The sequence below is a fragment of the Prenolepis imparis genome, unplaced genomic scaffold (genome assembly GCF_030444845.1).
Source record: "Prenolepis imparis isolate NDT839.2.m4 unplaced genomic scaffold, iyPreImpa1.0 SCAF_15, whole genome shotgun sequence".
Lineage (NCBI taxonomy): Eukaryota > Metazoa > Arthropoda > Insecta > Hymenoptera > Formicidae > Prenolepis > Prenolepis imparis.
The window spans coordinates 5424475-5452401 of record NW_028141173.1 but is presented as its reverse complement, the minus strand read 5'-3'; the positions used below and the strand labels follow the sequence as shown (position 1 = coordinate 5452401).

General features: G+C 33.4%; 4 protein-coding genes across 5 annotated transcripts; 2 read left to right on the top strand and 2 right to left on the bottom strand.

The window, feature by feature from the left end:
* Positions 1–12: 12 nt before the first annotated feature.
* Rsg7 (regulator of G-protein signaling 7) lies at positions 13–1911 on the top strand. The gene is made up of 7 exons (XM_083055750.1): positions 13–231; positions 605–701; positions 890–940; positions 1037–1192; positions 1411–1634; positions 1718–1790; positions 1877–1911. Exons 1-7 carry the CDS (start codon positions 13–15, stop codon positions 1909–1911), a joined length of 855 nt encoding a protein of 284 aa, XP_082911876.1.
* On the top strand, positions 1720–27306 carry LOC145945826 (regulator of G-protein signaling 6-like). Of its 2 annotated transcripts, XM_083055013.1 has the most exons (20): positions 1720–1790; positions 1877–1944; positions 2221–2334; positions 2431–2556; positions 2718–2904; positions 3306–3398; positions 3511–3686; positions 6566–7788; positions 8979–9184; positions 9960–10346; positions 10563–10859; positions 15709–15843; positions 16069–16756; positions 17023–17901; positions 22722–22905; positions 23007–23053; positions 24581–25534; positions 25769–25925; positions 26313–26538; positions 26650–27306. In XM_083055013.1, exons 3-7 carry the CDS (start codon positions 2246–2248, stop codon positions 3574–3576), a joined length of 561 nt encoding a protein of 186 aa, XP_082911139.1. In that variant the 5' UTR covers positions 1720–1790; positions 1877–1944; positions 2221–2245; the 3' UTR covers positions 3577–3686; positions 6566–7788; positions 8979–9184; positions 9960–10346; positions 10563–10859; positions 15709–15843; positions 16069–16756; positions 17023–17901; positions 22722–22905; positions 23007–23053; positions 24581–25534; positions 25769–25925; positions 26313–26538; positions 26650–27306. The 2 variants fall into 2 exon arrangements, with proteins under 2 accessions (XP_082911139.1, XP_082911138.1); XM_083055012.1 differs by lacking the exon at positions 1720–1790 and having other exon boundaries at positions 1865–1975.
* Positions 4521–16075, bottom strand: LOC145945819 (monocarboxylate transporter 12). The gene is made up of 5 exons (XM_083054996.1): positions 15923–16075; positions 9999–10276; positions 9603–9729; positions 8987–9166; positions 4521–7754 (listed from the first exon to the last, which is right to left on the bottom strand). The coding sequence occupies exons 1-5, from the start codon at positions 15949–15951 to the stop codon at positions 6551–6553; spliced, it is 1818 nt and encodes a 605-aa protein (XP_082911122.1). The 5' UTR covers positions 15952–16075; the 3' UTR covers positions 4521–6550.
* On the bottom strand, positions 20454–24989 carry Ras64b (ras-like protein 2). Its single transcript, XM_083055015.1, has 4 exons — positions 24856–24989; positions 23831–23918; positions 23436–23647; positions 20454–22868 (listed from the first exon to the last, which is right to left on the bottom strand). The coding sequence occupies exons 1-4, from the start codon at positions 24958–24960 to the stop codon at positions 22674–22676; spliced, it is 600 nt and encodes a 199-aa protein (XP_082911141.1). The 5' UTR covers positions 24961–24989; the 3' UTR covers positions 20454–22673.
* Positions 27307–27927: the final 621 nt, after the last annotated feature.

Below are 27927 nucleotides of genomic sequence, written 5' to 3'. Positions count from 1 at the left end.
GATATGGTAACTATGAACTCCGAAAAATCGGCTTGCCGCCGAAAACCAGTGGAGAAGAGCAGCAGCAGTAGCGGTAGCGGCAAAAAGACGTCCGAGAGTGTCGAAGAAGCGGATAAAAAAAACGAGGACGTTCCTACGAACGAATCACCGGATTTATCCCCCAACACCCCCACGTACAACGTCACTGCCTCTTGCGCCGAAGACACCCCTAATTACCTTGTCTACAAGAAGGTAACAACGTATAGAATGTATTATAAATATATAGCAGATGGTATGTGCGCAAGATAAATGAGAAAGCAAAAATTCAAAGGATTTAATATTGAAAGATAACAAAAGAAAACTTTATCTTTAGTGAAACTTCTCTTTAATCTTAGCGAAATATTAATTTTCAATCTTGTACAGAGATTTATTCTTGAGGAATAAACTTGATTAAATTTAACAATCTTAAGATTCCAAATTATTATTGTCTGATGTAATATTTTATTCATTTTACTATTTAATGATCACTTATTTCAGATAGGAATTTTTCTATCTTTCAAATATAATATAATAATATTTTTTATTTTATGTAAAATAATAAAATACAATACAAAATTTTTTCCAGATGGAGTCGATTGTGGAAAAAATGTTGGACGAATTTATTGGTGTCCCCGTAAAGACAGTCAAGACTTTTATGACAAAGACGCCTTCTGTTTTCATAGGTAAAAATAGAACGTTTATGTTTTATCTATAATATAATAAATAAGATTTTTTTATATAGTATATCAACTTGTGAAAGAATATTATATGTATATATAAAAAAAAGGGAATGTGTATACATATAAAAATTAGATTTTCTCAGAGCAATCTTAATCAAAGATTAACAAATTATACATGATTTGTATTTCAGGCACAGATCTTATAGTATGGATGATGAAGAACATGGATATAGATGATCAAGGTAAAAACTATTTGCTAATTTCTAGAGTCTAGAGTTTGTGATTAATTTGAAATTTAATTTGAAGTATGTAATATATATTTGTATGTTAACTCGCAGAAGCTCTTCACGTGGCTCATCTTATGGCATCCCATGGATATTTCTTTCCTATCGACGACCACTGCCTTACCGTAAAGAATGACAACACATTCTACAGGTTTCAAACGCCCTATTTTTGGCCATCAAATTGTTGGGAACCTGAAAACACTGATTATGGTACAAAAACATTAATATTATTGATACCTCGTAAATGCGAGTAATTCTCTCAACTAACAATGGGAATGAATTTGAAAACAGTATAATTTATTATATATTATTGTTACCATTTTATACTTATATCCATTTCTCTCTTTGTATATGTATATATTTATAATTGATTTGATAGAGCTGTATTATGATACATCCATTGATGCGTACTACGTTAAATGTTGCAGCTGTCTATTTATGCAAAAGGACGATGCAGAATAAAACGCGATTGGAATTGGCGGACTATGAGGCGGAGAACTTGGCTAGATTGCAAAAGATGTTTTCGCGAAAATGGGAATTTATTTTTATGCAGGCGGAAGCGCAGAGCAAAGTTGATAAGAAGCGAGACAAACTAGAAAGAAAGGTCTTGGATAGTCAGGAGAGAGCCTTCTGGGATGTACATCGGCCAATGGTAATACTTATTTGTATACCTTGAACTGTGGCTAAACTGATGATTTTTAACACCCTGCATATGTATCGAGTTACATTTTACAGCCTGGATGCGTAAATACCACGGAACTGGATATTAAGAAGGCTTGTCGCAGTTGTAAATCTGTCATACAACCAAGTAAGCATTTGCATCTGGGCGTTGCAGGTGGCAAAATATCGCCGTCTGCAGAATCGAATGCGACCTCATCGATAGAATTTTTGCAGAAGCAGATCGAGAGCCTGAAAGACAGATTGGATAGACCAGTCATCAAAATTTCGAAAGTTGCAGAAGCGTATGTCGCTAGAATTATCTACTTTAACGAAGTAAATTAAAAGATTTTTTTTTAGACGTTTGTGCGTATCAAAGTTAAATCGAGTTTTAATTTTATTGTCCTTCGTAAGAGAGAAAGAGAAGGTAAAAGAAAGCCTTCCGATTCCATTTTATCTGTATCATTCAATGATGTAATATTACATTTATTTAAGCTTTGTTAAATATATATATATATATATATATATGCATTAAACAATGTATTCATTTATAGACTAATCAATACATGTGATATTTTTAGTTTCATTGGATACTTTGAGCAGTACATGGAATACGATCCCTTCTTCACTCAACCCGAGTTGACAAATCCATGGATATCTGATAGTCCGGAAATGTGGGAGCAGGAGAAATTAGCGTATGTATCATGATGTAGAGAAAAAAAATTCTTAATATTCATAATAATTAGAGTTTAAAAAAACATGATATTATGTATATATTTCTGGATATACAGGAAAGAAATATCCACCAGAAGAGTAAAGAGATGGGCGTTCAGCCTACAAGAACTCCTGCAAGATCCCGTCGGTAGAGAACAATTTATACGTTTTTTAGATAAGGAATTTAGCGGCGAGAATCTCAAGTACGTATAATAATTCTCGCGCGCGAGTTTTATCGTCACATCTCTAAATCATCATTATTTTATTTCGAGAGATTTATCATTCATGGTGCCTATATATCTACATTCATTCAACGAATATTGAATTTGCGTCAGGGAGACGAGATCATTTATGATATGTGCAGATTTTGGGAAACCGTTCAGGAATTGAAAACTTTACCGCAGAAAGATGTCCAGAGTAAAGTCGACGAGATATGGCGCGAATTTTTGGACACGGATGCCAGCTGTCCGATCAATGTCGATTCTCGATCTTACGAGATGACGAAGAGGAATCTCGAAAAACCGGACCGATGGTGTTTCGACGTTGCTGCGGTACGAATTTAATTCTATTATTTTATATAAATGAATGACGAGAGATAAAATATGTTGAAGATTGAAATTTAGAAAAATTGTTGGTTATATATCTATATCTTTATTTATCTAAAATGAAATATAAAACTATTCGAAACAAATTGTTCGAGCGATTATGATCAGTTTTTGACGAATCAATCATGAGAATTGCCAGATAATAATTTATATTTCGTTTAATTTCAAGTAGACTTTAACAAAATTCCCAAGTAGCAAACTGACGTCATTATGACGTCACAACGTCAAAGTAACGTACGCTTGCTATCTAGGTTGTTATGTTTCATCCAAATTACTTTATACATAATTCATATATGTATAATTTATATGTACATATAAAATATTATTATTATTATTATTATTATTAGGCACATGTATATCATTTAATGAAGAGCGATAGTTACTCGAGATATTTACGTTCGGAAATGTACAAAGACTTTCTTAACGGATCCAAGAAAAAGGTTAGTTTGCACAGTTTTCCTTCGTATGATTCGAGATGGTTTTGAATCTATCATTATTATTTAAATAATAGCACAAGAACTAACAAAAGCTACTCTATTTTTAACATTTCAGACCTCCGTGAAAGGCATTCGTTCCATCGTCTCCTTCACAGGACGAAGAGACACTACAGTTTCATAATCTGCCAATGTTTCTTACGCTTGCTACACATAAATCTTGCATCTCTACTTGCTATTTGGTTTCTTATGCCTCTGTTAAACATTTCATAAAAGTGACAAGGATATTTTGAGGTTTGAAAAATATTTTCTACTTAATTTTCTTTCTTTCCATTATTCTTTGACACACTTGTAATTAAATATTTTTTATCGGTAACTATATAACAGTTAAGATCGCTTAAAACATTATCAAAGAGTCGTATGCTTTCCGCGAATTTATTACATAATAAAAAGGGATTGATTTCAGATCAATTCTTGCATTTCTCCAATATTTCGCATCGATTGTTTATGATATTATCTAATTGTGATCTCATTATCGATTTCAAATGTGATAGATCGCTTAAAACATTATCAAAGAGTCGTATGCTTTCCGCGAATTTATTACACAATAAAAATGGATTGATTTCAGATCAATTCTTGCATTTGTCCAATATTTCGCATCGATTGTTAATGATGTTTATCTAATTGTGATCTAGTTATCGATTTCAAATATGATACACTTTATCATAATTTCTATTTAAAACATTTAAATAGAAACATTAAGGACATTAAAACACGCAAAACATGATGTGCAATCAAATTTTTGCTAAAAGAACATCATTTTAAGTTTACAAAATATTGCTGTGTTTGTGGGAAGCATATTTTTTGTTATATAACTATATATATATATATATATATATATATATATATATTGTTATAAAACTTATCCCACATTGCAGCATATATACTTTTGAGCAATTTAAAAAGGTATATAATGCATGTAAATAAAGCTGAACTGAAGAATTAGGAATGTTGGAGACATACGTATAGTATACCATGAATTAATTGTATAATTAGTATAGTGTCGAAGAGGATATGTATTATCTTCAACAAATCAAACAAGAGAGAATTGAGCAAAAGACACGCACATACATGTACAGAAATATATTTTGCATATATGGCTCTACGCAACTAATCTCAGCATTGCCGAAATTTTAAAGAAATTTATAAGAAATATCTCATTCCATTGTTCTCATCCTTAGTTTTCTTCGAGTCACTATATATTCGCATTCGATATACACGAAACTTGTGTCAGAAAATTCCTAGAACTAAGTGGATTACAATAAAACTAAATTAGAAAAGATATCTATTACTTATTCTCTTCTTTCTCTCTTTTTCTCTCTTTGTAATTTTTTCTTCAACTTTTAGGATATTTTTTGTCTCTATTACAGCGTTGACATCTTCTGTAGAAATAATTACAAACGTTTTATCCGGAATTATTTTCAACTATAGTTCAATATTTTTCAATTAATCTAAATCATGAATAAAAGAAATTATCATTGTCGATTTAAATACATAAGCGATAGTATTCGAAAAGTAAATGTTTTGTCATTAAAAAAGAAAAAAAAGGACATATATATTTCAAAAGAATTTATTCTTATCAAAAATTAGCACATATCTTATACTATTTTCTTATATCCAGTCGCTATTGTAATGAAAATTAAGTCACCTCTAACAAAGTATATTTAGCACTCAGTTTCCCCTGCTGAAATTTTCAACTTCTTGTCGTTTCAGAAACGCTATGATGGAACAAATTATAATGTAAAAAAAGAGATGCAGAATGCAAGGATATTTGGATGTGGATTATTAAATAAAGGATGTTTAGAATCCATAGAACAAAGAATGTTTCATATGTTTCAAGTTATATTTAAGTAATATTTTAAAATCCAATTAATGAAGTCTTCATCGCAGATAAGATCTTTATGAAGAGAGAGAAAGAGAAAGAGTTTCAGTCTATCTATTTAGATTTTAAATCGTATATAAGTTATGTTATGGCCCCCTCATAGTCTATATTAGTTACGATTACTTACAATGTATCGTTAAGTATATATCTCACCTACTCAATATTTAGTATAATTGAATATTCATTATATGATTTATAATTGACAGATGTCTGACTAAAAATGCTAACACGTGTTTGAACCACTAGAAACTTTCCTGATCGCTTTGGCACGAAGTTGTCTAACGGAGAACTCTTACGATACACATATATAATATAATATATGTTTTTATCTACGTCAACTCCTGATATGTTTCATATTTCTTCATTCTAAAGTAAATTTATAGATAACTCTCTCAATGATATTATTTTGTTACTGGCAGTACATTATTTTCAACAAGAGTAAACTTATGTAAGGCTAATGAATGATCAAACAACAAATTGCTTGATGTATGTATGTAGGAGAGACTTGTAGAAACTAAATGATATAAAAAGAGACACATGTCTAAAAATATTTTAATTCTTAGAGCGCATATTGTTAAATATTCGATAAAGATTGACAAATTGCTGAAAACAATAATTGATTATTAATTATGTTCCGATTTAATAATTGCGATTCTTTACAAAAGTTTAACAATGGTATAAAATTTTATACAAAAATATATCACATTCTTTGAGATAAAATTTTATTTTATTTCAAGCAACATATAATCGATGAAATATAAAATTGTGTCTGCGCTGTTTTCAGCAGTTTGTAATTATTCAGTTTAAACAAGCTCTCATTACATGATAGTTCATGTAGTAATCTTAAATAATAATGGCATGAATCGCGGAATACTCTTGTCGTGAAAAATGTCTATTGCGCAAATAACTATATATACCTACATGAAAAAATCGAGAAGATTCATCTATATCAAATTTAACTTATGTGAGAATTTTACGAGCTTCTCCAAAGATTTTCTCTTCTTTGAATATATATTTCAAGAAATATAGATATTAAATTTGCTAGATAGAACGAATTCGAACGTTCGTTCGTTTGTATATCTAAGAACCTTTGAATCTCGTAAAATTCTAAAAAAAAAAAAAGCTTCTCATGTGCGACTTTAGTCGAAAAAGAGTCTTTTATAATATACTCGCTTATTTCGGTCCATTATTAAGACTGAAAAGCGTTCATAAAACTTTACATCGCTTCCAGGTCCTTCTTACTGTTCCTCTTGATGATCGGTACCGCTGCCCAGAGCGCGGTGCCCAGGATCAAGATGATTCCGAAGGCCAGAAAGATGGGCTTATAGGAGAGCACATTCTCGTAGATGACCCCGCAAACGGGCGGCCCGACGAGCTGCAGAACTCCATTGACGAACAATGATATTCCGTAGGACGAGCTGAGCTTCTCGGTTCCCAGCATATCCGCCAGAATCACCGTCGTGATGCCGATGTACATGCCTGAGGATAGGCCGAAGAGGGCGCAGAAGAAGGACAGCATGGCGTAGCTGGTCGCCATGGGTAGCAACGCCAGGGCGATACCGCTGGTGCCGAGTCCGCCGACGAAGTAGTAATATTTCGGGACAAAGTCGATGTCGGACAGAGACGCGCCGCTGATCCTGCCGACCAGATCCAATGCGGAGACTATCGACAGCAGCAGAGCCGACGAATTCCTGTCGAAACCCTCGGCGATCGCGTAGGACGGCAACAGGATCATGAAATTCGTGTTGCTGATGGCTGATGTGGTATTGGAGATCAGGATCACCAAGTAAATGGGATCCCTCAGCACGCTCAGGTCGAAGAAACGCGTCTTCTCGGACTCGTCGAGCTTCTTCGAAGATGTTTTCGTCCATTTCACGCACTTCTCGACGTCCTTGGAGTTCTCGGCGATTTTCGAAGAATCAAACTGCAGTTTGCTGTCCGCTTCGGTAATAGCGCTGCCTCGTCGCGATAAATTCTGCGTAAATTCACCGTTGTCTTCCTTCGCGAGACTCGGACGAGTCGTCAGGCAAATCTCATTCTCGATATCCTCCTGCGAAATGTCATCTCGCGTTCGAGAGATCGTGGAGACGTCGGATCGTAGAACTGTGTCGGTTCTCCGATCGTTCGTCTCAGGAGTACACGACGTCTTTTCGTTGGTCGATTCTAGCACCACATTATGCGAGAGATCCGAGAGCTTATCCTCATTATTATAAACAGTTTGAAGATTCGAATCGTATTTTGATTCACTCTCTGTCTTTTCAGCCATTTGTTTACCGTCGATAGTTTCGTCGAGAGTCAATGCTTCATTATCAATGCCTTCGTCTAGATATATGATTTTCATATGCTGTTCGACCGGATGATAGAGTAGACCGCAGACTAGGGTGTTCAGCGTAATCGCGCCCATGATGAGTACCGCGCCTCTGGAATATAATTAGAAAATCTGATTTAAGTAAGGTATATATAACCAGCTTTACTTTTGAGAATTATGCTATACTTTAATTAAAAAATTATATTAATTATTTGACACACATCAAATGCAAAGTATTTCTAATTATAATTTTTTAGGATAATTATTTGTGAGATATTTTATTTTCTTTCCGAAAATTTTCTATCAGTATACTATACTTCAAAAATATTAAATAAATACAAAATATATTACATAAATTTATAAAACTTTTCTTGGGCATTTTGTTATAATATTATTGTCTTATTATGGAATTTTTTTAAGAACCGCACATGATTCAAAGCGTTCTGGAACGGTTTGAAAGAAGAACGGTTTATTTACTTTATTATTAGTTAATTGTAATTTAAAATCTATTAGAGAGTTATATTAATTATAATTTAAAATGTTATGTATTATTATTATTATTAGTATTTTTATTAATATTAATTTTACAATATAAAAATGGCACAAATTATGTATAAAGATATGCATATTTGTTAAAATTTTTATTTTGTGTTTTAATTATTCTAATATAACTTTTCTATAACGGATGAAAAATTCTGAAGAATATTATTACTCTTAAAATATTATTTTTATAATTACATCTATAATGTTTAAAAAAATATATCATATTAGAAGAGATAGAAGTTCGAGCTTACGTATTCTCTAAACTTAAAAAAGAAAAAATATCTCATCTATACACATAAATAATTATAAATACAAATTTATTTATTATGCGATAATTTACTAATTTATAAAAACATTTATAGCTGAAAAGCAAAAACAAGTTTATAAGATTACAATATTTATATCGTAATATTATATGTGGTTTGTAATGCAATTTTTGATCGTTAATCGCATAAATTTAATATTCAAATTAAGGCTCCCAAATTGCTTGAGACCTTTCTTGGTCGAAGATTTCGGTGAAGCCGTGTATGTCTGTATTCTCGAACCGCTTCAGAGCACGTCTACTTTCCGTCCCCGGTCGAAACCAGTCGAAATTGTGCATAAAGTCTTTTTGTGTGTGGGAGAGCGCAGAATAGATATCTTGTTCCCGAACCAGGGCGGAGAGGAGCACATCTGAATAATTCATATTTTTCCTTCGAATATTTATTGCCTCATCTATATATTTGTTCTTAGGTCTAACTTATCAATTAAGTGTGCATGTAATTTTTAATTTGTTTTGTACATTTTTTTCTAGTAAATTACCTGTATCCGAAGCAGTCCAGGAGGTATTGAAGCAACGGCGGTAGAACTATGGTGCCAATCGCGCTGCCGGAGATGCATAAACCGTTCGCCACCCCTCGCAGTCTCTCGAAGTACTGCGTGACGATGTAAACCGTCGGCGGAAACGATAATCCAGCCCCGATCCCGACCATAAGTCCGTAACTGCGTATAGAAAGAAGCGTATGTTTAAAAAACTGATCTGGGCTACGAAATAAAAATTCTAAATTCTTGTCTTTTAGACCAAGATTTTTTATGCGACGTAGTTTAGACGTTAGTTTAGTTAGGCCCGATTGCACCAACATCATTTTGGTTTTAAGCGAGACTTAAATATATGTTTGTCTTTATTTATTTAGAAAGAAAGATAGAGATAGATACATATTTAAGTCTCACTTAAAGCTAAAATAATGTTGGTGCAATCGAGCCTTAGATAGTTTATCTATAGCACTTAAATCGCGGAAATCCTGAATCATCTCAAGTTGTTTCTCTCAATAATAGAGTATGTTACATAAAGTCGTAATAATTATTAAAATTAGAATTCACACGTTTGTCTATTCTATTCACTTGCGTGTCTTCGGACGTCAATCGAGCAGCATCATACCTGACGTAAAGATAAGAAACCGAATTGGCAAAGTAGCTCAGCATCATCCCGCTGGCCGCAAAGGTGCCGCCGATTAGAGTCACAGTTTTATAGGAGTACTTGGTCGACAGGACACTAGATAAAGGACCTGCAGAAAACATTTCATACATTTTATATTTTTGTACAAGTGTACAATTGCTTGTTTCTACCTCGTTATATCGTAACTTTATTTTTATTTTATTAAGTAAACTTGCGCGCGTATGTAATAATTAGAAGCTCACCGAGAAAAGTTGTAATACTATTTATATAAAATTCCGCTCATCGCAAATAATAAAAATGAATTAGATAAAATGATAAAAATTAATTAAAATTTTTTAGATCGGCGATTAAGATATCCTCGCGGGAGCCGGTGTTTACCTAAGGAGCTGTACAGAAAGTAGCATAACGCCGGCATCCAGGAGGCCGCCGTGGAGGTCGACTTGAAGACGTGAAGAAACTCGACGAAGAGGACGCCGAAGGACTTGACGGTGCCCGGGATGAGGAAGTTGACGACGAGGGCGGAAAAGAGGACCACCCAGCCCCATCCGCCGTCCGGCGGGACCATTTTCGTCTTCCTCGCCTTCCTCCGCGTCGACATGCTTTTTTCTATCGCGACGCAAACGGGAGGCCGCGTGCAGGTTTCCTGCGACTCTCCACTGCGAACATTCGAGGGAGATGGTTTCGTTACGCGTGGATTATAATAGACACTTTCCGCCGCGGGCGAAGGTAAGAGGATAAGTATTATTGACGATATTAAAAGGATAGATCCCGATGATATCCTTGAACGGCGCGATTATACTGTTTCATAACGACGCGATAGAGAAATCGACGACGTTCAATTTGAAAAAAAATCGAATTTCCACGAGATTATCCTATCTTTGCACGAAACGCCGATTTTGGCGAAGAAGCGTTTCCAGGCTTTCATTTATTCTTTTCTTCCAGATCCTTCTTGCGTTCCTTCATCATCAAAATTAATAAGATGTTTGTGCGCCAACGAGAGACGAATTTTCTCGGCGATTGTTCGCGCCTGGATCGGCCGGTCTTTTCTTCCCAGATGGATTTTCTTTTCACACTCGGCTGCGTATATGGCTGATCAACCTTTGCGCGTTCACCTGCGCACGCACCAGGAATACGCACGTACAATTTTTATTGGAATTGCAAGGTAAAACGTGTCCCATTATCATTCCGCGTATCCGCGAACGGTCGAGGGAAAACTCTACCATCTGCGACGAGTTGCAGGTATTATTCACGATTTGCGCTTCTAATTATAAACGCAAGGGATATATATATATATATATAGTTGAGAAACTATTTCAGTCGCGTCGTATGAAAGAGAGAGTATATTTAAGACTTATATTAATATCACGATCGTTTATACATCGCAGAACACATATCGGGAATCCACAGGATGAAAGTCGTTAAACAAGACTCGCAAGACTACCGTATCTATCCTTCGTTTTAATAGAGAGCAAGCATCGTGGGTATTACCTTGAAAAAGATCTCTCGGAATTAATAGTTGAAGTGAATAGTTTAAAATAAATAAAAGCAAACCTTTGATCAGGGAAAGAGTAAGAGAGCAGAATTTTTTTTTTTTTTTTCTGAAAACTAGATCAACGAGCAACTCTAATTCTTTCTTATCCTCTTTTAAAAACTTAACACGTCGATACGAAGATACGAAAATATAGCAAACGATAAAAATAAAATACTTAGCGGTATACTCGCATTGACGTCTCGGCTCGCGATTTGTCTTTGTCGTATTAATTAGCATCTCGATGACGAGCGAGTTATTCTCTATTCTCGCATCGGTGGCCAACCAACCGTTCCTGACAGATCCGGCTATCGCGTGGCTATTAATTTAGAATCACGTGGCTTATAATATGTGGCTTTTAGATTTGAACTTTTCGTCACGTTTCGCACGTATCTGCCCATTAATTAAGTAAAGAATGACTGGGAAAGCGTGGACTGAAGGTTTGACAGTTTAATAGAGAGATTCTAGCATTGATATTAATTTATTAGATATTAGAAAAGCATTTCGTCAGGATTTCTCACTATTTTAAGACGGAGAGTACGTGTTGCAAAATATTTTTATTACATTTGAGCACTAATGAGCTCGTAAATTTGTCAAAAAGAACGTCATCGAGATGTCTCAATCGAGTATAGAAATAAAATTTGCTTCGACGAGAGATGCTGGTGTATTTTCAAGTCCTTTTAATCACGAGGAGGTAATCTCGCTAATCGGCGCAGCCGAGGGTCATCATCTGCATTTGCATCTTTTATTCCGAGGCGAGGCGTCGCGTCAGAGTAGCACGGGGCAACGGTGAGAGAAGTCCCGTAATCGGCCGCGCGGTTACACGGCTAACACTATGCGACAGGTAGACGCATCGCTCGCAAACACCACGCCTAGATACCTACTATGAATGATTCCATTTACTACGGATGCGTAAAACGCGATTGCGAGCGAGGGAACGTGGGACGATCGGCCTCGCGATCGCGAATTCTAAGATTCCTCCCCGGATCTTCATATTTTCGTCAGCGATGAATAATACACAAAATAATAATAATAATTTATATATACATATAGTATTATTAATTTACAATTAATAATATTATGAATTATTATATATAATTATATGATAATTAATACAACTATATTAATTATATAATATTGTTAACATATAATTAAGAATAGAGAGATAAGAGTAGAGAGCAAGAATCTTTCTTCCTTTTTCCAAGATTTATCTTTAATAATGAAAAGTCAATAATTTTATGTGTATGTATATAATGGATTATGCTAATTTTTTTTATTAAACATATATTGGAAAGCGAATATTGATACCGGTTTTATTAATACATTCGTTTAAAACCGGAAGTTTATAGCACGTGTCATTACATGCGCTAGAGATTAAGTCGCAAAAAGATCATGTCAAGTTTTACATTATTTCGTAAAGTGTAGAAAATGATCGGTTCTGTTAATGCCGGAAGTTTAAATGTGAACATATTATTACCTACGTCAACAGATTATGTCAAATGTACTGTTGAAAACTTGACGTTTGCGAAAAATCTTTCATAGTTCTAATCGAGTATCGATTCTATATTTATTATTAAATCAAATCAATTGGAATCATTTAATCTTACACGATGCACGATAGAAAAAAAAAGAGTATTAACTTGGAAAAGGGCCGTCTTAATTAAATCGGAGCCGTCTAATTAATTCTATATTATTTCGTTCGCGTGTTATTTTGTTAAACAAATTAGTCGATCAAATATTAGTAGCCTTGAGGGTGATATTTGTTTTGAATCGATAGTGAGAAGAATTATTGAAGAATTATTCAAAACTGTGTCGAGTATATAAGTATGTTGTCATATACTCTATCATTGCTTTAATAAGAAGCATTAATAAGAATCTCGTAATTGCTATTTATATATATCGTATATATAGAGTTAGAGTTTGTGCATCAAAATTATATAAACTTAATTTTTCTTTAATTATTTTTATTATAGAATTATCAGTGAAAGATTTTAAATATAGAATATTTTTTTACATTTATAAATATTACTAGTAATATTTGTCTGTCTATGGGTTATAAATTAATGTATTATTAAAAAAATGTGTCTAATTCTGGATACATTACGTTCTGCTCGCTATGTGTGTGTATGTGCGTTATTAGATTTTATAGTAAAAGGAAAGTTACAAGCTTTCTATATATAAATAGTTGTAAGGAAAATATTATTCAACAAGCGAATCGCATAGATTGCCTATTTGGCAATAAACAGCGATTATTACGGCAAGGCAAGGAATTATCAAGATACTTTATATCGTGTATAACTTAGCATTCATTCACGGTAGGAAAAACAACTGTGCCGTTGTGACATTAAACAATTTTAATTTTATATTTTAAATGTATGCTTATTATGTTTTTAAAATGCTGTTTAGAATAAGTATTACGACTGATAAAAGCTTATGTAAGACTTTTGTCGAGACTTAAATCATTATCTAAGCTCTAACTATTTTACATTGACGTTATACTATTATAAAGTTGGGTGGCTTATTACGTTTATGTCATCTTAAGTCATATTCAGTGTCGAGAAGTTGAATAGCTTTCACGTATGTCTTGACGTATTGGTCTTTTTTCATATAGTATTGCGTAATGTTTAATGATCTTAACAATGTATTTCAGATCTAAATTCATCTATAGGTCGTCGTTACGTTGGTACCATCTTGCGTTGATAATTGCACCTATTGTTTTGAATACGTTGTATTCTCATACGATTAGAGTCCTTTGTGCATCTCCAAAGTTGGATTTCATATAACAAAATCAGTCTGATGATCATTCAATAGAATTATCTTTTTTATTGTAGAGGTTTAATTTTGATCTATTATTTTTTGCATGTAATATTTTCATAGAAGCCGTGCATTTGAATTTTACTTGATATCATTTTACGAGTCTCGCATAAGCATCTATATCTATAATATATGTATATGTGAATTTAAGTCTCTCTCTCTCTGACGTCGTAGCTTGCTTAAGATAGCGCAGGCAATAACTAAAAAACGATTTGTTAATGTTGAAAGGTCTTGAAGCATTACGATGAATTAATATCCGTAAATAAAATCCGCGAAAGGTGAAACACGTTTCGATACGAAGGTAACAGATAGATGTGAAATACACATACACACACATCTCTTTATAATTTTCTTCTTATTTTGTTATTCTCCTGATTGGAGAAAGGATGAGATTTTCTCAGACTATTTTTATTTTGAGAAAAATCGATATATAATTTTATAAATGTATATTTTATATGTATATATATATATATATATTTATTATATATTATTTTTAACATACTAAATTTTTATGCTCTCTCACTCTTTGTCTCTCTAAATTAAATAATACTTAATGTAGGAAATAGAAAATCAATTTATAATATTCTGTTTAATTATATATATAATATAACTAAGCAAAGATATAGAGAAACACGTGATATTTCGATTCTAAATAATACAATGTTGTTTTTGGCAAAGTTTACAGATGTATGCTACATGTTCGCCACGTGCGTTTATATAAAGCTATATTTAATTGATTTCGCAGCATCACTATAAATCGATTTGAACAATTGTTGTTGTTTGTCATGTTGTTTTTTCTCATGTTTTTTGCTTTGGCGTTTTTGCAATCTTGCAGTTGCGAAGAGATGTAGCTAAACTAAAATCTAAACAATGTTTTAGATCATTTTTTCGAATTTTCTCCATCTTTCGCTAAGCGAAATGTAAATAAATTTTATATACATTATTTAAAGTTTATATATTCCTTGCACATATATGTACACATATTCGTTTTTCAAGTATATGAACAGGAAATACAATAGCAGCTTGCAATAATATCATGTGCCGAAAATATAACAGATACATTTACGAACATATATATATATATATATATATATGTATATGTTTCTGCTCTAGGTTTCACAGATCAAGCATATACAAGATTGCATGACGTGAGGAAAGACACGCGATACATAAGATTACCACGCACTAATGACACTAGTCAACAAATCTAACATCCTCTTTTTATGTCTCCTCTTTTTAGTCAACAAATCTAACATACTCTTTCTTAGCATTATGTATTTTTTCTTAAAGTATTTATGGTTTTCTTTGAATCTCGAAGTCTGCTAATAAAAATGTTTTATGATTTCAGGGCATTTCCAAAGTGAAAATGTATTTATGTTATATTTATAATTTTCGCTATTTATGCTATGTAGCATCTGTGTTAAAACAGATGTGTTTTAGAAAATATATATTTTTTATTATTTTAAATAATATATACTAAATTATCCTCTCTCTCTCTCTCTTTCCCTTTTTTTCTAAATTAAATAATACTTGCAGGAAAGAGAAAATCGGCTTATAATATTTTGTTTAAGTAAAACAAGCCAAAACAATGAAGAAATATACAGAAAAATAAGGAAATAGTTTGTCAAGAAATATTATCTCTTTCTATTTTAATTGTTATATTTGCATATATTTACATATATGTGCGTGTACTTAATAATATGAGTTGTTGAAATAATCCTGACTAATAAATGATATATATTTCAGATTCTACATTAAAACAATCTTGTGAAGAATCAAGAATTCAACATATAGAATCCAGCGGCTTATATAAAACACGAGAATCTAAAGATCAAGGATGTTAACAATTAGCTAAATGCGACATGGATATTTTGGAGAAAGGTAAGAAACCCACTAATCTAAAAGTCATTGATCAAACAATGCTTCCGTCTGAGGACAGTAATAATAATTGCGCACTGACCTGCTAGACACTTCCTCTCGTTTCGGCATCTCTTCTTCTCACCACGATGGAAGCAGGATGGAGGTGGCGGCAGAATTCGCAGCTTCACCCGCGGAGATTCTCTCTCTTTCTCTCTCTCTCTCTCTCACTCACTCTTTCTTTGGCAGGAGGGCAACGGGAAGCAGGATGCTCATCGGACGTTCGCTATCATCCTGTGTCTTGGACTAGACTGCACACTGGCACTGGAGAACCCGTTCCTCTCCCTCTTCTTTTTCCCTCAGCTCTTCTCGAACCGGCGCAAGAACACCCGAAGGCTGCCCTCGACTTTTATCGTACCAAAACGGTCACCGCGCCTCGCCATCATAAGACCGGGTGGTGCGAGCACCTTACGCACGTAAGAATATCGTGTCTTCTTCAAGTTCTCGACCGCCTGGATGGACTGGCTGGCTGGCTGGCTGACTCTGGCTGGCTGGCTCACTGACTCCGGCTAGCTGGCAATGCCGACTTTTAACTGAATCACCACACGGAATACTGCTCCCGGTATACCGCGGAGAGACTACAAGGTGGAGACAGGTCGTGCAGCGTGATCCAGCGCGCGAGAGGGTGGGAGATTTTCTTCCGCTGCACGCACAACCACCGCTTGCTCGGCTCCCACCATCGTCAGAGGACATTAGACCACAGATTATTTTATGCACACCGTAGAATATAGGATCCCAAGGATATCTGCCGAATGTGTATCTTTAAAGATGCCTTTTTTCGGAATAAAATGCGAGCATGAATCATCTTCCGATTCCAAAATCCCATTATCATCGGGAAAAATGAAGAATATAGACAAGCATATATGATATAATTTTTGTAAGTATATAAGGTTGACTAAAATTATTATTATAATTATATAATAATCATTAGAATTATTATAATTGATACAATTCTATTAACGCATGTCAAACTGGTTAACGGAGAAAGTGAAAAATTAAGTCTCTTCCATTTCCGTATAATAATACCGCAAAAAATTGATATATTCGTAATAGTTAATAATTGTTTAGCTTTATTGACGATTAATTTATCAATGTATATTAGAATCGATATATTTCATTCTACTGATTGTGTGAACTTTGTAGAATATACGGGGAGAGCTTCTTCTCCGCTCGTCTTCCTCCTCGGACGGAGTGAATCTTGATCTTCCTTTTAGGCAACGACCTTTCTTCTCCTCCTTCTTCGATCCCCTCCTTGCTCGGCGAGTCTGGATCGTCATTCTGCAGGTTCGCATCATTAGTTTTTATTTTGCGACTGTACCGTGCTATTTTTATCCCACGCAGTTCCTCCTCTTTTCTTCTTCCTCTTCTTCGTCTTCTTCGTCCTTCTTCGTCCTTCTTCGCCTTCGTTCTCGAAGACTACCTGCGCGCACGTATAGCGTTGTTATACGGAACTTGAATCCAAGGAACACCCAAAGCAGATCGGGGCGAGAATCCAAAAGGTTCCTCGAGCGAAAAGTTCAAGGAACTTTAACTCGGGGGTATCGTTGATTTTATTATATTATATACTCGCTACATTTATGCGAATATTAAATTTTTTTTTATCAAGACCCTATTTCAAATCGCGTGTGATATCGCGATATGAAAAATAATGGAAAGCAACAATTTGCCTTTCTTCAAACGAGCAAGAAATCGAGAAGATATATATGATTATTAATTTTTATTCTTTATCAGCGTTTTACCGCGGCTTTCGCGACCGGATCGAGGCTCCGCGAAGGGGTATTTTCTCGCGCTTTTTTTTTCTCTCTCGACGGCGCCAGAGCGGCAATATGCACCTTTCACTACCTTCGCAACCTTCCACGTGCGATTATTAACAATGTTTCTCTATCGTAGGTCGCTTTTCGCGCGAGGACGGCTTTCATGACGCGGCGCCGCACGTCCAAGCCTAAGCAAAGCACTAACTCGAGAACTGGTTTTGCCGCGGAATACCCGAGTCGGCGAACAAAGAAGGCGGCATTGATTACGGTAAACGTTCTTTTTTTCTCTTCTTCTCTCGAGAAAGAAGGTATTCGTCGGATACGCGGATTCTTTCCTCGACTTTGGCTACTTGGTGCATCCGGATGATGCGATCCGAATGAAAAATCCACGCGGGACTCTTCTTCTGCGTCTTTACCGTATAATATAATTCTGGAAAAGAGAAATACTCTCTAAAAGAGATGACCGTTAAACGCAAATACTGTAAAGCGAGCTCCTAAAATCAGGGATCCGGACCGAAACAAAATTAGGGTTCGGTTTTGGTTCCGGTTCGGTCCGGGTCCCTGCCTAAAATAGACAATTTCGATCTTTCTAACGCGTTGACGGATTCAGAAAAAATATACCGTTACGGCGACCTTGTGACCGATGAACGAAGTGCTGTGGATAAAGGAATTGCTGCCATATCTTGAAATGCAAAAAAATAGTTGTCTGTTTTGCAGCAATAATTAATTGTAGTAATAAATAATAGTTTCCTTTATCCTATAATTTTCTGTAATACACCTGTGTTTAAAGTCCAAGGAAACCGTAATATATTAATGTTATGTATAACGCGAGGAATATAAATCCTCACGATAACAAAATATAGAGAGGAAATAAGATATAAAAATATAAAAACTTTAACTCTCGAGTCTAAAAAATTTCAATTGTAAAACAGAAAATTCACAAAGATGACAAAACTCTTGAAACAGAATCTGGAGAACCGTTCGAAAAAGCTGAGAGCCCCAAAAAATCGAGGTCTTAATTAACAGATTATGGTGTTCAGAGATGTATCGAGAGACGCGAAGGTAGAAGGAAAAAAGAAGCGATGATATTTACGGTTTTTATTACGGATACGACAGCACATGAGTGGAAATAATCGTGTGGCATCAATATTAGCCCCGCGGTCTGGTCAAGAATAGCCCAGGTGTGGGAATCCCGTCTGACCACCTTGCGCCCTGAGATCGGCGGCGTCTAAATTAGGGTGAATGTGCCGTTGGAGGCATATTTTGCATATATTATCGTTACTCGGTTATCGACTGGCGACTCCTAATAATCGACCCGATTTTTGTTGCGCGAACTGCGTGTAATATCGCTATAAATCGGGAACAAAGCGAAAATACACAAAGTAATAAGATTAAATATATAGCACATATAATATATGATTAAATCTAGCGCATAATGTATGATTAAATATATAGCACATATTGAAAAATCATAAATCACGCGGAATATAAAGTACAATCCTTTTAAAAGCAATACAAGTGTCAATTTGTTCAATTGTCATTATAAACATTTTTCGTAAATATTATAGTAAATCTCCACTGCGTTTTCATGGAGTGACAAATATTCGACAAAGATATGCGATGAAAGTTAAATAAAGCATTTGGCGATTATGGATTATCACATGCACTCAGATTTTTCTGAAGATCGCGAAACAGCTGAAGATGAACCGCACGCTGACAAAAACCTAAATACTGATAAAGCATGATCATCAAATGCTCTGTTTTAACTTTTCATAACAATTCGTGGAGCTCTCTTTTAATTTAGCACAAAACTTTATCGCATATCTTTGTTCAATATTTTATCGCCCAACAAAAACGGTGGCGGTTTACTTAATACATACTTACGAAAAAATATTATGACACATGAATAAAATCGCATTGTTTTATGCTACATCACATTGTGTGCCAAGTTACATGTACATAAAAACATCATTAACTGCTGCAAGAACTTTCGAATAAAAAAAATTGTCTCCATTTATAATTTATCAATAGGAGAAACAATATTTTATCAAAATAATACATAAATAAATAAAATATTTCGCGTTAGTTGATTAATTTTTATTCAATGGTCAAGAGTAAAATTACTCGCTACGAACAATACGTATATAAAATAAAAATTGTTTACATAGATTATTTAACATCATATATAAAAATTAAATAATGTTTTTTATATAAAAATTTAATTAACTACATGTAATTAAAGTAACTACATGTAAATATACATTATAAAATCATTGTTTCACACATATTTAAAACTTTATTGGTCATGTATAAAATTACTTCTATGTGCATTTTTATTTTTCTGATTTTGATAGCAAAGTTTTAATCATCTCGTTTTAATTTTGAACACGATGAAATTCCGTCTTATTTTGATCAGAACTAAAAATCAACTTGTCGATATATTTATTTTCGACTTTACCAATTTACATTTCTTTATCGCTTATTCGACAAAGTAACGACATCCTTCGTCAAGTCCATAAAATTCGAAATGATTCACTGCTTTATCCAGCATCATTTAGATTATTTGTAAAAATATAAACTATTTTTTCCCTGTTTTACTTTTTAGAAAATAAATATTTCAAGAAAGACATTTTGTAATACAAGTTGGCAATTGATATATATAATATAAATATATATTAATATAGAAAGTTAAATCTCTTGATAACAAGATATTACAAACTCTAACTCTATTCTAAAATAAAATAGTATCAGAAGATTGGAAATAACAAAGCGTAGTAACAATTAATTTATATTCGTATTATTTGGTTTACAGAAGTTATTTAACAAACATATACATTGAATCTAAAAATCAGTCTGCATATATATATATATATATATATAGACATTCTTTTTTACAAACCTATAAATATATTCAGTTACAAAAATAAATGGAATTATTTATTCGATTTCTGTCGCTTCGCAAATTATTACAAGTTACATTTTGCAAGATATACGTTTGTATATAAATTAATTACTGTCAAGTATGATATATCGTCGCAAGATTTTGTAGTTTGTATCGTATAATATTGTTTGTAGAATTATAATGTAGATTGCATATTATTATTATTAACTACATAATATTAAAGCTAATATATTAATATTAGTTTCATTATTAGTATATTTCGTTACCGGTATCACCAACAACAGAACTATGATAAAATGTGATGTGAAAATATTTGAAATAGTTGCAAATATTTCTCGTTGCTGGTGAAACCGTAATTTGTTGAACACATTTTCATATCTCTCCACAAATACAACGTTTTTAATCACATATTATTACCACTCGATATAAACATATAGATCATTGAAATAAATTCAGTTAGTGGAAAAGAAGTTATGAAATTATTTGAATACTTTTTATGTCATATTATATTCGCCAAACAGAAAATTATAAAGAATTAGAATATGGTTTTATATTGTAATTGTTTTCGTAAAAGAGAGAAATAACATCATAGAATAAAGTACATGCATTTAACTGGATAACTATATTGGAAGACTTAATTTTTGATATAACAAAAATATTTTAAATAAGAAAATGGGCAAATTATTAATTTTGTTTTAAAAATTAGAATCTAAACAACTTATCCTCTTTGTTTTTATCTGTGCAACATATAATATACGAGTAGTTTCAAAGAACAATCCACTAAGAATATTAAATGTTACGCAGCATGAACTAATAAGAATTTGTGGAGTATATGCTAGTAAAATATTGTTAATTATTACAGGTTCGTCTGTGTTAAAAATGTTATTGGCCCCATTCTGACTCCGTTATAACAACAATAGCACAAAATTTCAACCACTAATTGTAAGTGCTATGTGTAAATATATAGAGATAACTCTAAACAATTTGAACAATTCTTATATAAACTCATAACTCATGAACATAAACGATTTGCATTTAATAATTCGTTCGTTTGGCAATATACTGCGCCATTTTGATTTTCATAATTAGGTATTATGACTCAACCTAAGGGAAGACGAATTAGAACACTGCTAATAATAGCAGAAATACTTTCGACAAGTGGCAGAGAGTACAGAGTGTGCTTAAAAGTCGTATAAAATTATTAATCCTGGTTTCACATTTACAAAAATGCATTACTTTTAAAATATATGTACCAACAATATCATCGATATATTCACTGGGTCATATACATTATACATGATAAAAATTAAGTGTTTCAACAAATCTCGTACAAGATTATTTTGTTAAAATGAGAAATTAAGAGAAGAAATCTTATATCTCAGTATAAAATATATCTTACGTTCAGTATGAGTCCTATATATTTATAAATTCCATATATATTTTGAAACATTGGTCATGGAAGCATATATTACAAACTTGTATCGTTATAGAAAATTTTTGTTGCTTTGTTTTTCAGAATCATATTTACTATTATGTACAAAATTATTAATGTCAAATGTATCAAACAATCAAGATCTAACGTAAGCAAATTTCAATTTTATAAAGATCCTAGAATGTTTGACGTGCACGATTGTTTCCAATAAATCCAAGTTTTGTCATACTACATATCATCAAAATATATCATTTTAAGCAATATGTTGCATTACAAATAATAATAGTAAATCGAGTTGTAAACTGTCTCAACCTATTCTCAGTAGTATAGACAGTTTCTATTAAAACTTGTTTAAAAAATAGTTTATTTCTTTGTCACTGGGATATTTCGATTTTCTATTGAACTCTATAAATTACTAATTTAAAAAATGTAAATTTAAATATCTTATGACTCTTACATGTGATTCGATTAATTTGTGCTTAAGTTTTCTTGTATATATTCGATATTTCACGATTGTTTTAATATGTCACGTATATATTGATTATATAATGAATCATGTGTAAAAAGCGTAAAAAGTTTTCGACAAAGTACATTATAAAAATTCATATCTCTCTGCCATTTTAAATTTACCATTCTTTCTAACTGGAATTAGAACTCACCAATCCAATTAGTACGAAATCATCTGTCAAGATAGACAGTATCTTTATTACAGCATGCAACATTTCTTCTTATTCTTCTTGTAATTTGGTTTCAGTGGTGGTCGCTCCGACAATTGAAACTTTCTGACAATTCGCACCAATTCATGGAAAGCTTGATCGACATTCATCCGTAACTTGGCACTGCACTCGATGTATGGAATTTTCAATTGACGTGCTACATTTTGCGCCTCTTCAACCGATACCTGAAATGATTCAAACATATTGAGATACTTCAAACAGGTATATGAACAAGTATTTTGAATTCTTCTAATTTTATAACAATCGACAGATATTTTATTAATATTCGATAGATTTTTAAAGTAATGCCATTCTGGTTTCAGATTCAAAGGAACATTCCGGAACAAGAAACAATTATCTCTAGAGTCAAGTAAGCATTTTCATATTGTAACATAAATATCATCCCTAAGAACGGTTGAAATACAATGCCGACATTAAACGACGCAGAATTATTCTTTCCAAAAGAGCATTCTAAAATAAAAAAAACTTCAAAACCTAAAGCCTTGTTGCGAGAATAATAGAAAAAGAGAGTCTATTGTATAAAAGGGAAAATAGCCCTCCCGCTGAGAGCCGATATAGTCAAAGGAAAAAAATGGTACTTAAAAGAGAAAACTTTCTCAAGGTTAAACATTTATGACATTTGTGGAAAAGGAGCTTACAGTTTTTCATATACTTAATGATACTTCAATCTTTCTCCACGGGGAAAAATGTGAGAACAACGAAAAAAATTTACATTACAATACGATACTTACGCTTCTTTGATGATCCAAATCTGCTTTGTTTCCAACCATCAGCATAGGAAACTCGTCCCGATCCTTCACTCGAAGAATCTGTTTATGGAATTTTAATATCTCGTCGAAAGACGAGTGATCGGTGACTGCGAATACAAGAAGGAATCCCTCGCCGCTTCTCATGTATTGTTCGCGCATCGCGCTGAATTCTTCTTGGCCAGCAGTGTCCAATACTAAAATAAATATAGAAAATCCACTTATATATCTAAAAGGTATTTCATGATTTATAATATTTCGCAATTTAACTTTATGATCAATTTTTCTCTGATTTTTTTAACTTGAAAAATATCGAGGCATCAATAATATTTTAAAAATTGTCGAAAAACGTTTCTCGCAAACTTTTATTTTCTACTTACTGTCGAGTTTAGCTGGCACATCGTCAATAACGCACTGCTTTGTATAAGAATCTTCGATTGTCGGATCATAATCGGTCACAAAATAACTCTAAAAAAAAAATCAAAAGTTTTTTCAATTAAAGTATCACATGAATGATATAAACAATTTTCATGAGCAAAGAAATGAAATATATTTCAATGAATAAGCATTAAAAAAAGCTTCTTTAGCTTATTAATTTTACATATAAGAAATACAGTTAATATTATATAAAATAATAATGTTAATCGTGAATCAACTGTAATGAGATAATAATATATTTCTTTGTCTAATTCTCTCAAAGTCGATACTTTTAAAAGATATATCGTAATTTTTTTTCAATTTTGCAACATATGTATCTATATGCATAGTATTCTTATTAATACTCTCACTGTCGATTAAAAAAAATGTACAATCAAACTTGAGCAGCGTTTACATAATTTCGCTTATTTCTGCATAATTTCTTAATCAAATGAAATGTCATCGATACCGATTGACGGCAAATCGGCGATTTCCGCGACGCGTTTCTCGCGCACTTCGTCGGGATTGACGTTCCAAGACGGCGCTGCCCCGCGTATGACCATATATGACGCGATATATTGCGTCCACAACACGCTATGACATAATGCTTTATAATCTATCGACCAGCCAACGTCGCGCACGCGTTACACGATAATAAAACACGATAAATCTCACTCGAGATGACTTGGTAATTATGTCATTCGCATTTGCAGGAACCGAGATTTCGAGGGGAAAGAATGCCGAGCCAACTGGTCGATGAACGGAGCTCGAGGAAACTCGCAGACTACGGAGGAGCAGCTTTCTTCGAAATTACGCCTAAATGAAAGGAGAATCTACGAAGGGATTTACAAGAAAAAAATAAGAAGAATTCTCGTACATCGACGTCTATATATATATATATATATATATATATATATGTATTATACAATGACGTATATATATACGTACCAGCAGTTAGCAGCGGGGACAGAGGAGAGAGGTCACTTACTTGAATGAATTGTATCGTGATCGCCGATTTTCCGACACCTCCACCACCGACGACGACGAGCTTGTAGGTCTGCGCGTAGCTCTGTCTGTCAGCGGCTTTCGACATCTTTTCTTTCCCCTCTCGGAGCCTCTTATTTACGGAGGAGCCGCACGCGCGATTAACAAATGCTCATCTCACGCGTGTTTTGTGACTGACGGCGCCGCCGATAATGGGGGGAGTAAGAGAGTAGCGTACGTCGTCTTCGTCGTCGCCCCCACGTCGCGAGACTTGTGTATGTATGTGTGTGTATACAATACCACGTCGCGTGGGCTGTCACGGACGTTTTCCCGCGGACTCGCTAAAAGCCAAGGCTCGCAAGGCTGAGACTCGCCCCCTCTCTTCTCCCCCCCTCCACCCTGGACTTCGAGAGTCTCCGATCCGCAAGATCTCGCGGCCGAGACTCGCGAACTTTTTATGGACGGCTTTCAACAAGACGCGAGCAAAAGTTCGAAAGACAGCCGTGCGAGGCGCTAAGATTTTTAGGGGGCCGGGGGGGCAGAAGGAAAACTCTCGATTTCTCCTTCTTCCTCTCGAGAGGAAGAAGAGGAAGAAATTTATAAAAGATCAAGCGAGACGGATGAATTATTGAGAGTAGCACGTGTTTTTTTGTAACATATGTATCGTCGAAACGAATTGTTTTGTACGACTTTGATTGATATAGATTATAGATCCTTTAAGGATATATAATTAATTTAAAGGATCAACATTTATTTAAATTATCCTCTGGCACTTAATTATATATAGATTTTTATTCTTTTGTCATATCTTTTCGTCTTCTCTCTCGACAGAAGAAAAATTTATTTTTCTTTATTTACTATTGAAACGTCATCCCTTTTTCATTCTTTTATTTCATTCTTTCATTCTTTTATTTTAGGATATATAAAGCCTTCCTTCGCCTTTCAAATACAAAGCTGAAGGAAAACTCCGTAGAGGCAGAAGAACGCATTGCGAAAGTTATTTGAAATAAAGATAAGAGCCAACAGCGAGACGAACAACAAACATAAATCGTACATGTGTAGTAAACAGCTGATGTATGTCAGATGAGATGCATTGAAACAATATTGCGATTAATATATATATATATATATATATATGCGAACTAATCGTCGCGTAAATAAAAATAAATTTACGTAAGCACATGTAGTTATCTCGAAATAGACATCTGTGATTTAAAATATCAATTTATCCCGTCTTGTGTCATGTTTAGACTATTCTTCATTAAGATAACATGCGAATTTAGATAAATTTTCGTCAGTTGATAGACCTTTGCAAATTTAAAGACTATAAAATGATTGGAGAGAATAAATATTTAGAAAATAATTCCTTTAAAAAGATACAGAGAATCTTGTTATCGTTTTTTGCAATCTCATATTACACTTATATTATAATATTAATTTATTATCTCTTTAAATTTTCAGAGAAACGACAGAGAAAAAGATGATATTCCAATAATGACTGTATGATGTTCTGATGAATAAAAGTATCCAGTTGATTTATTTCGCATAAAATATACAAGAGACGTCGAGAAAGTTTCGAGACTGAATGGATTATCATAAAATAAAGTTCAGAAGAAATTTGTGGCTTGCCAAAAACTTTCAAAGCTCTTCAAACGTAATTTTGAATAATGGATAATTTGTATTATAGGTATAGTTTTATATTTGTTATTTAAATTCTTCGTTTTCGTATAAGAGTTTTCGATTGTAAGAAAAAAAAAACTGTAATTAAATTTCTCTACTAACGATTCTCTAATTTCAGGAAAAAGAAATTTTTGAAGGACGACAAGGATGAAGGGTTTGGCTGAATTAAACAACTTAGTTTTCGCTCAAAGCGGATAGCTTTAACAAATGTATTGAACGCAATTCTACAAAACAACGTTTCTCGATTATCGGACTAGATGTCTTATCATAACATTGAGCTCAATAGGAATCACTTCGAGGGAGACAAGCCAAGACACATATCTTTTTCGATATTTCTTTATAATTCCTCTTTATTTTGTTTAATTCACTCAGCTCTCTGCAACATTTTGGACACGTCTTGTATATTTATCAAACTTGAACTTCCGTCTTTCTGTCCGATATTGCACTTACGAAAAAATTACATATCGCGTTGTAATGTTACACGATTGTGTGTTTCATCTATAATTTAATTTTCAACACATCTGCCGTAAAAATTACGCACTGAAATGAGCAGAAGAAATTTTGTGTAGAAAATCTCCTATACGCACACTTAGACAAATATATCTTTTTTTTTTATTTTTTTTATTTTTTTTTGCTCAATTAAGGCACCGGTGTACCTAACTTAGCTTAAAGAAATCGCGTTGCTCTCTGCATTCTCGCGCCATGCACAGTCTTTGTAAAATACTTGAAAAATAATTCAAAACCGACAGTAAACCGTCAGAATCTGATTTATGAATTTTTGTGTTATATGTGTTACTTGCATGTCTTCCCAATATTTTCAAGAGTACTGCTTGCGTTCATTTTTTTTTAATTTTCGTTCCATTTTTTTCTTCCTCGAATTTAAGATTGTTTGCGATATAAAGTCTACACGATATGCAATGAAAAAGGAAAAAAAAAAGAGAAATTACAAACCAATTTTTTTCGCGTATAGGGCATAAAACGCACGTCAATTAACGCATTCTGTTCTTCCTCAAAATTATCACAAAAATACGTGAAAAGCGAGCCATTGCCATGTATACTCAGAGATGAAAAATCGAACGACAATCTGTGTCATTGTGTAAAAATATTATTATTATTACTGTTGTAATAATAATAATAAGCAGCGCGGTATCAACTATTTCATATCTACATAATTTATATCACACACCCAACAATTTATACAGTGCAATTACAAAATCAATTGCACGGCTGCTTTTGCTCTGGTGTTTATAATTTAGCATTGATTTTACTTTTTTCGTATTGTGATCTCTTAATTTCTTTAAATGACAATGATAACGACGATAATGATAATGATGGTAATAATAAAAGTTACGAGACTGATAGAGGAGGAATAGAAGCAGAGATAATAATATAATAA

What these genes read in the sequence shown, in the direction of transcription:
- Rsg7 (XM_083055750.1), top strand. Translation starts at nt 13, where the DNA reads ATGAACTCCGAAAAATCGGCTTGCCGCCGAAAACCAGTGGAGAAGAGC. An exon ending in ACCTGAAAACACTGATTATG is followed by an intron (nt 1,193 to 1,410) that starts GTACAAAAACAT and finishes TAAATGTTGCAG; the next exon opens with CTGTCTATTTATGCAAAAGG. An exon ending in TAAATCTGTCATACAACCAA is followed by an intron (nt 1,791 to 1,876) that starts GTAAGCATTTGC and finishes GAATTTTTGCAG; the next exon opens with AAGCAGATCGAGAGCCTGAA.
- LOC145945826 (XM_083055012.1), top strand. Translation starts at nt 1,947, where the DNA reads ATGTCGCTAGAATTATCTACTTTAACGAA. An exon ending in TGGGAGCAGGAGAAATTAGC is followed by an intron (nt 2,335 to 2,430) that starts GTATGTATCATG and finishes CTGGATATACAG; the next exon opens with GAAAGAAATATCCACCAGAA. An exon ending in TTAACGGATCCAAGAAAAAG is followed by an intron (nt 3,399 to 3,510) that starts GTTAGTTTGCAC and finishes TTAACATTTCAG; the next exon opens with ACCTCCGTGAAAGGCATTCG.
- LOC145945819 (XM_083054996.1), bottom strand. Translation starts at nt 15,951, where the DNA reads ATGCCGAAACGAGAGGAAGTGTCTAGCAG. An exon ending in CTTTCTGTACAGCTCCTTAG is followed by an intron (nt 9,730 to 9,998) that starts GTAAACACCGGC and finishes TGTTTTCTGCAG; the next exon opens with GTCCTTTATCTAGTGTCCTG. An exon ending in CTGGACTGCTTCGGATACAG is followed by an intron (nt 7,755 to 8,986) that starts GTAATTTACTAG and finishes ATTATATTCCAG; the next exon opens with AGGCGCGGTACTCATCATGG.
- Ras64b (XM_083055015.1), bottom strand. Translation starts at nt 24,960, where the DNA reads ATGTCGAAAGCCGCTGACAGACAGAGCTACGCGCAGACCTACAAGCTC. An exon ending in TGTGCCAGCTAAACTCGACA is followed by an intron (nt 23,648 to 23,830) that starts GTAAGTAGAAAA and finishes TATTTATTTTAG; the next exon opens with TATTGGACACTGCTGGCCAA. An exon ending in ATTTGGATCATCAAAGAAGC is followed by an intron (nt 22,869 to 23,435) that starts GTAAGTATCGTA and finishes GAATCATTTCAG; the next exon opens with GTATCGGTTGAAGAGGCGCA.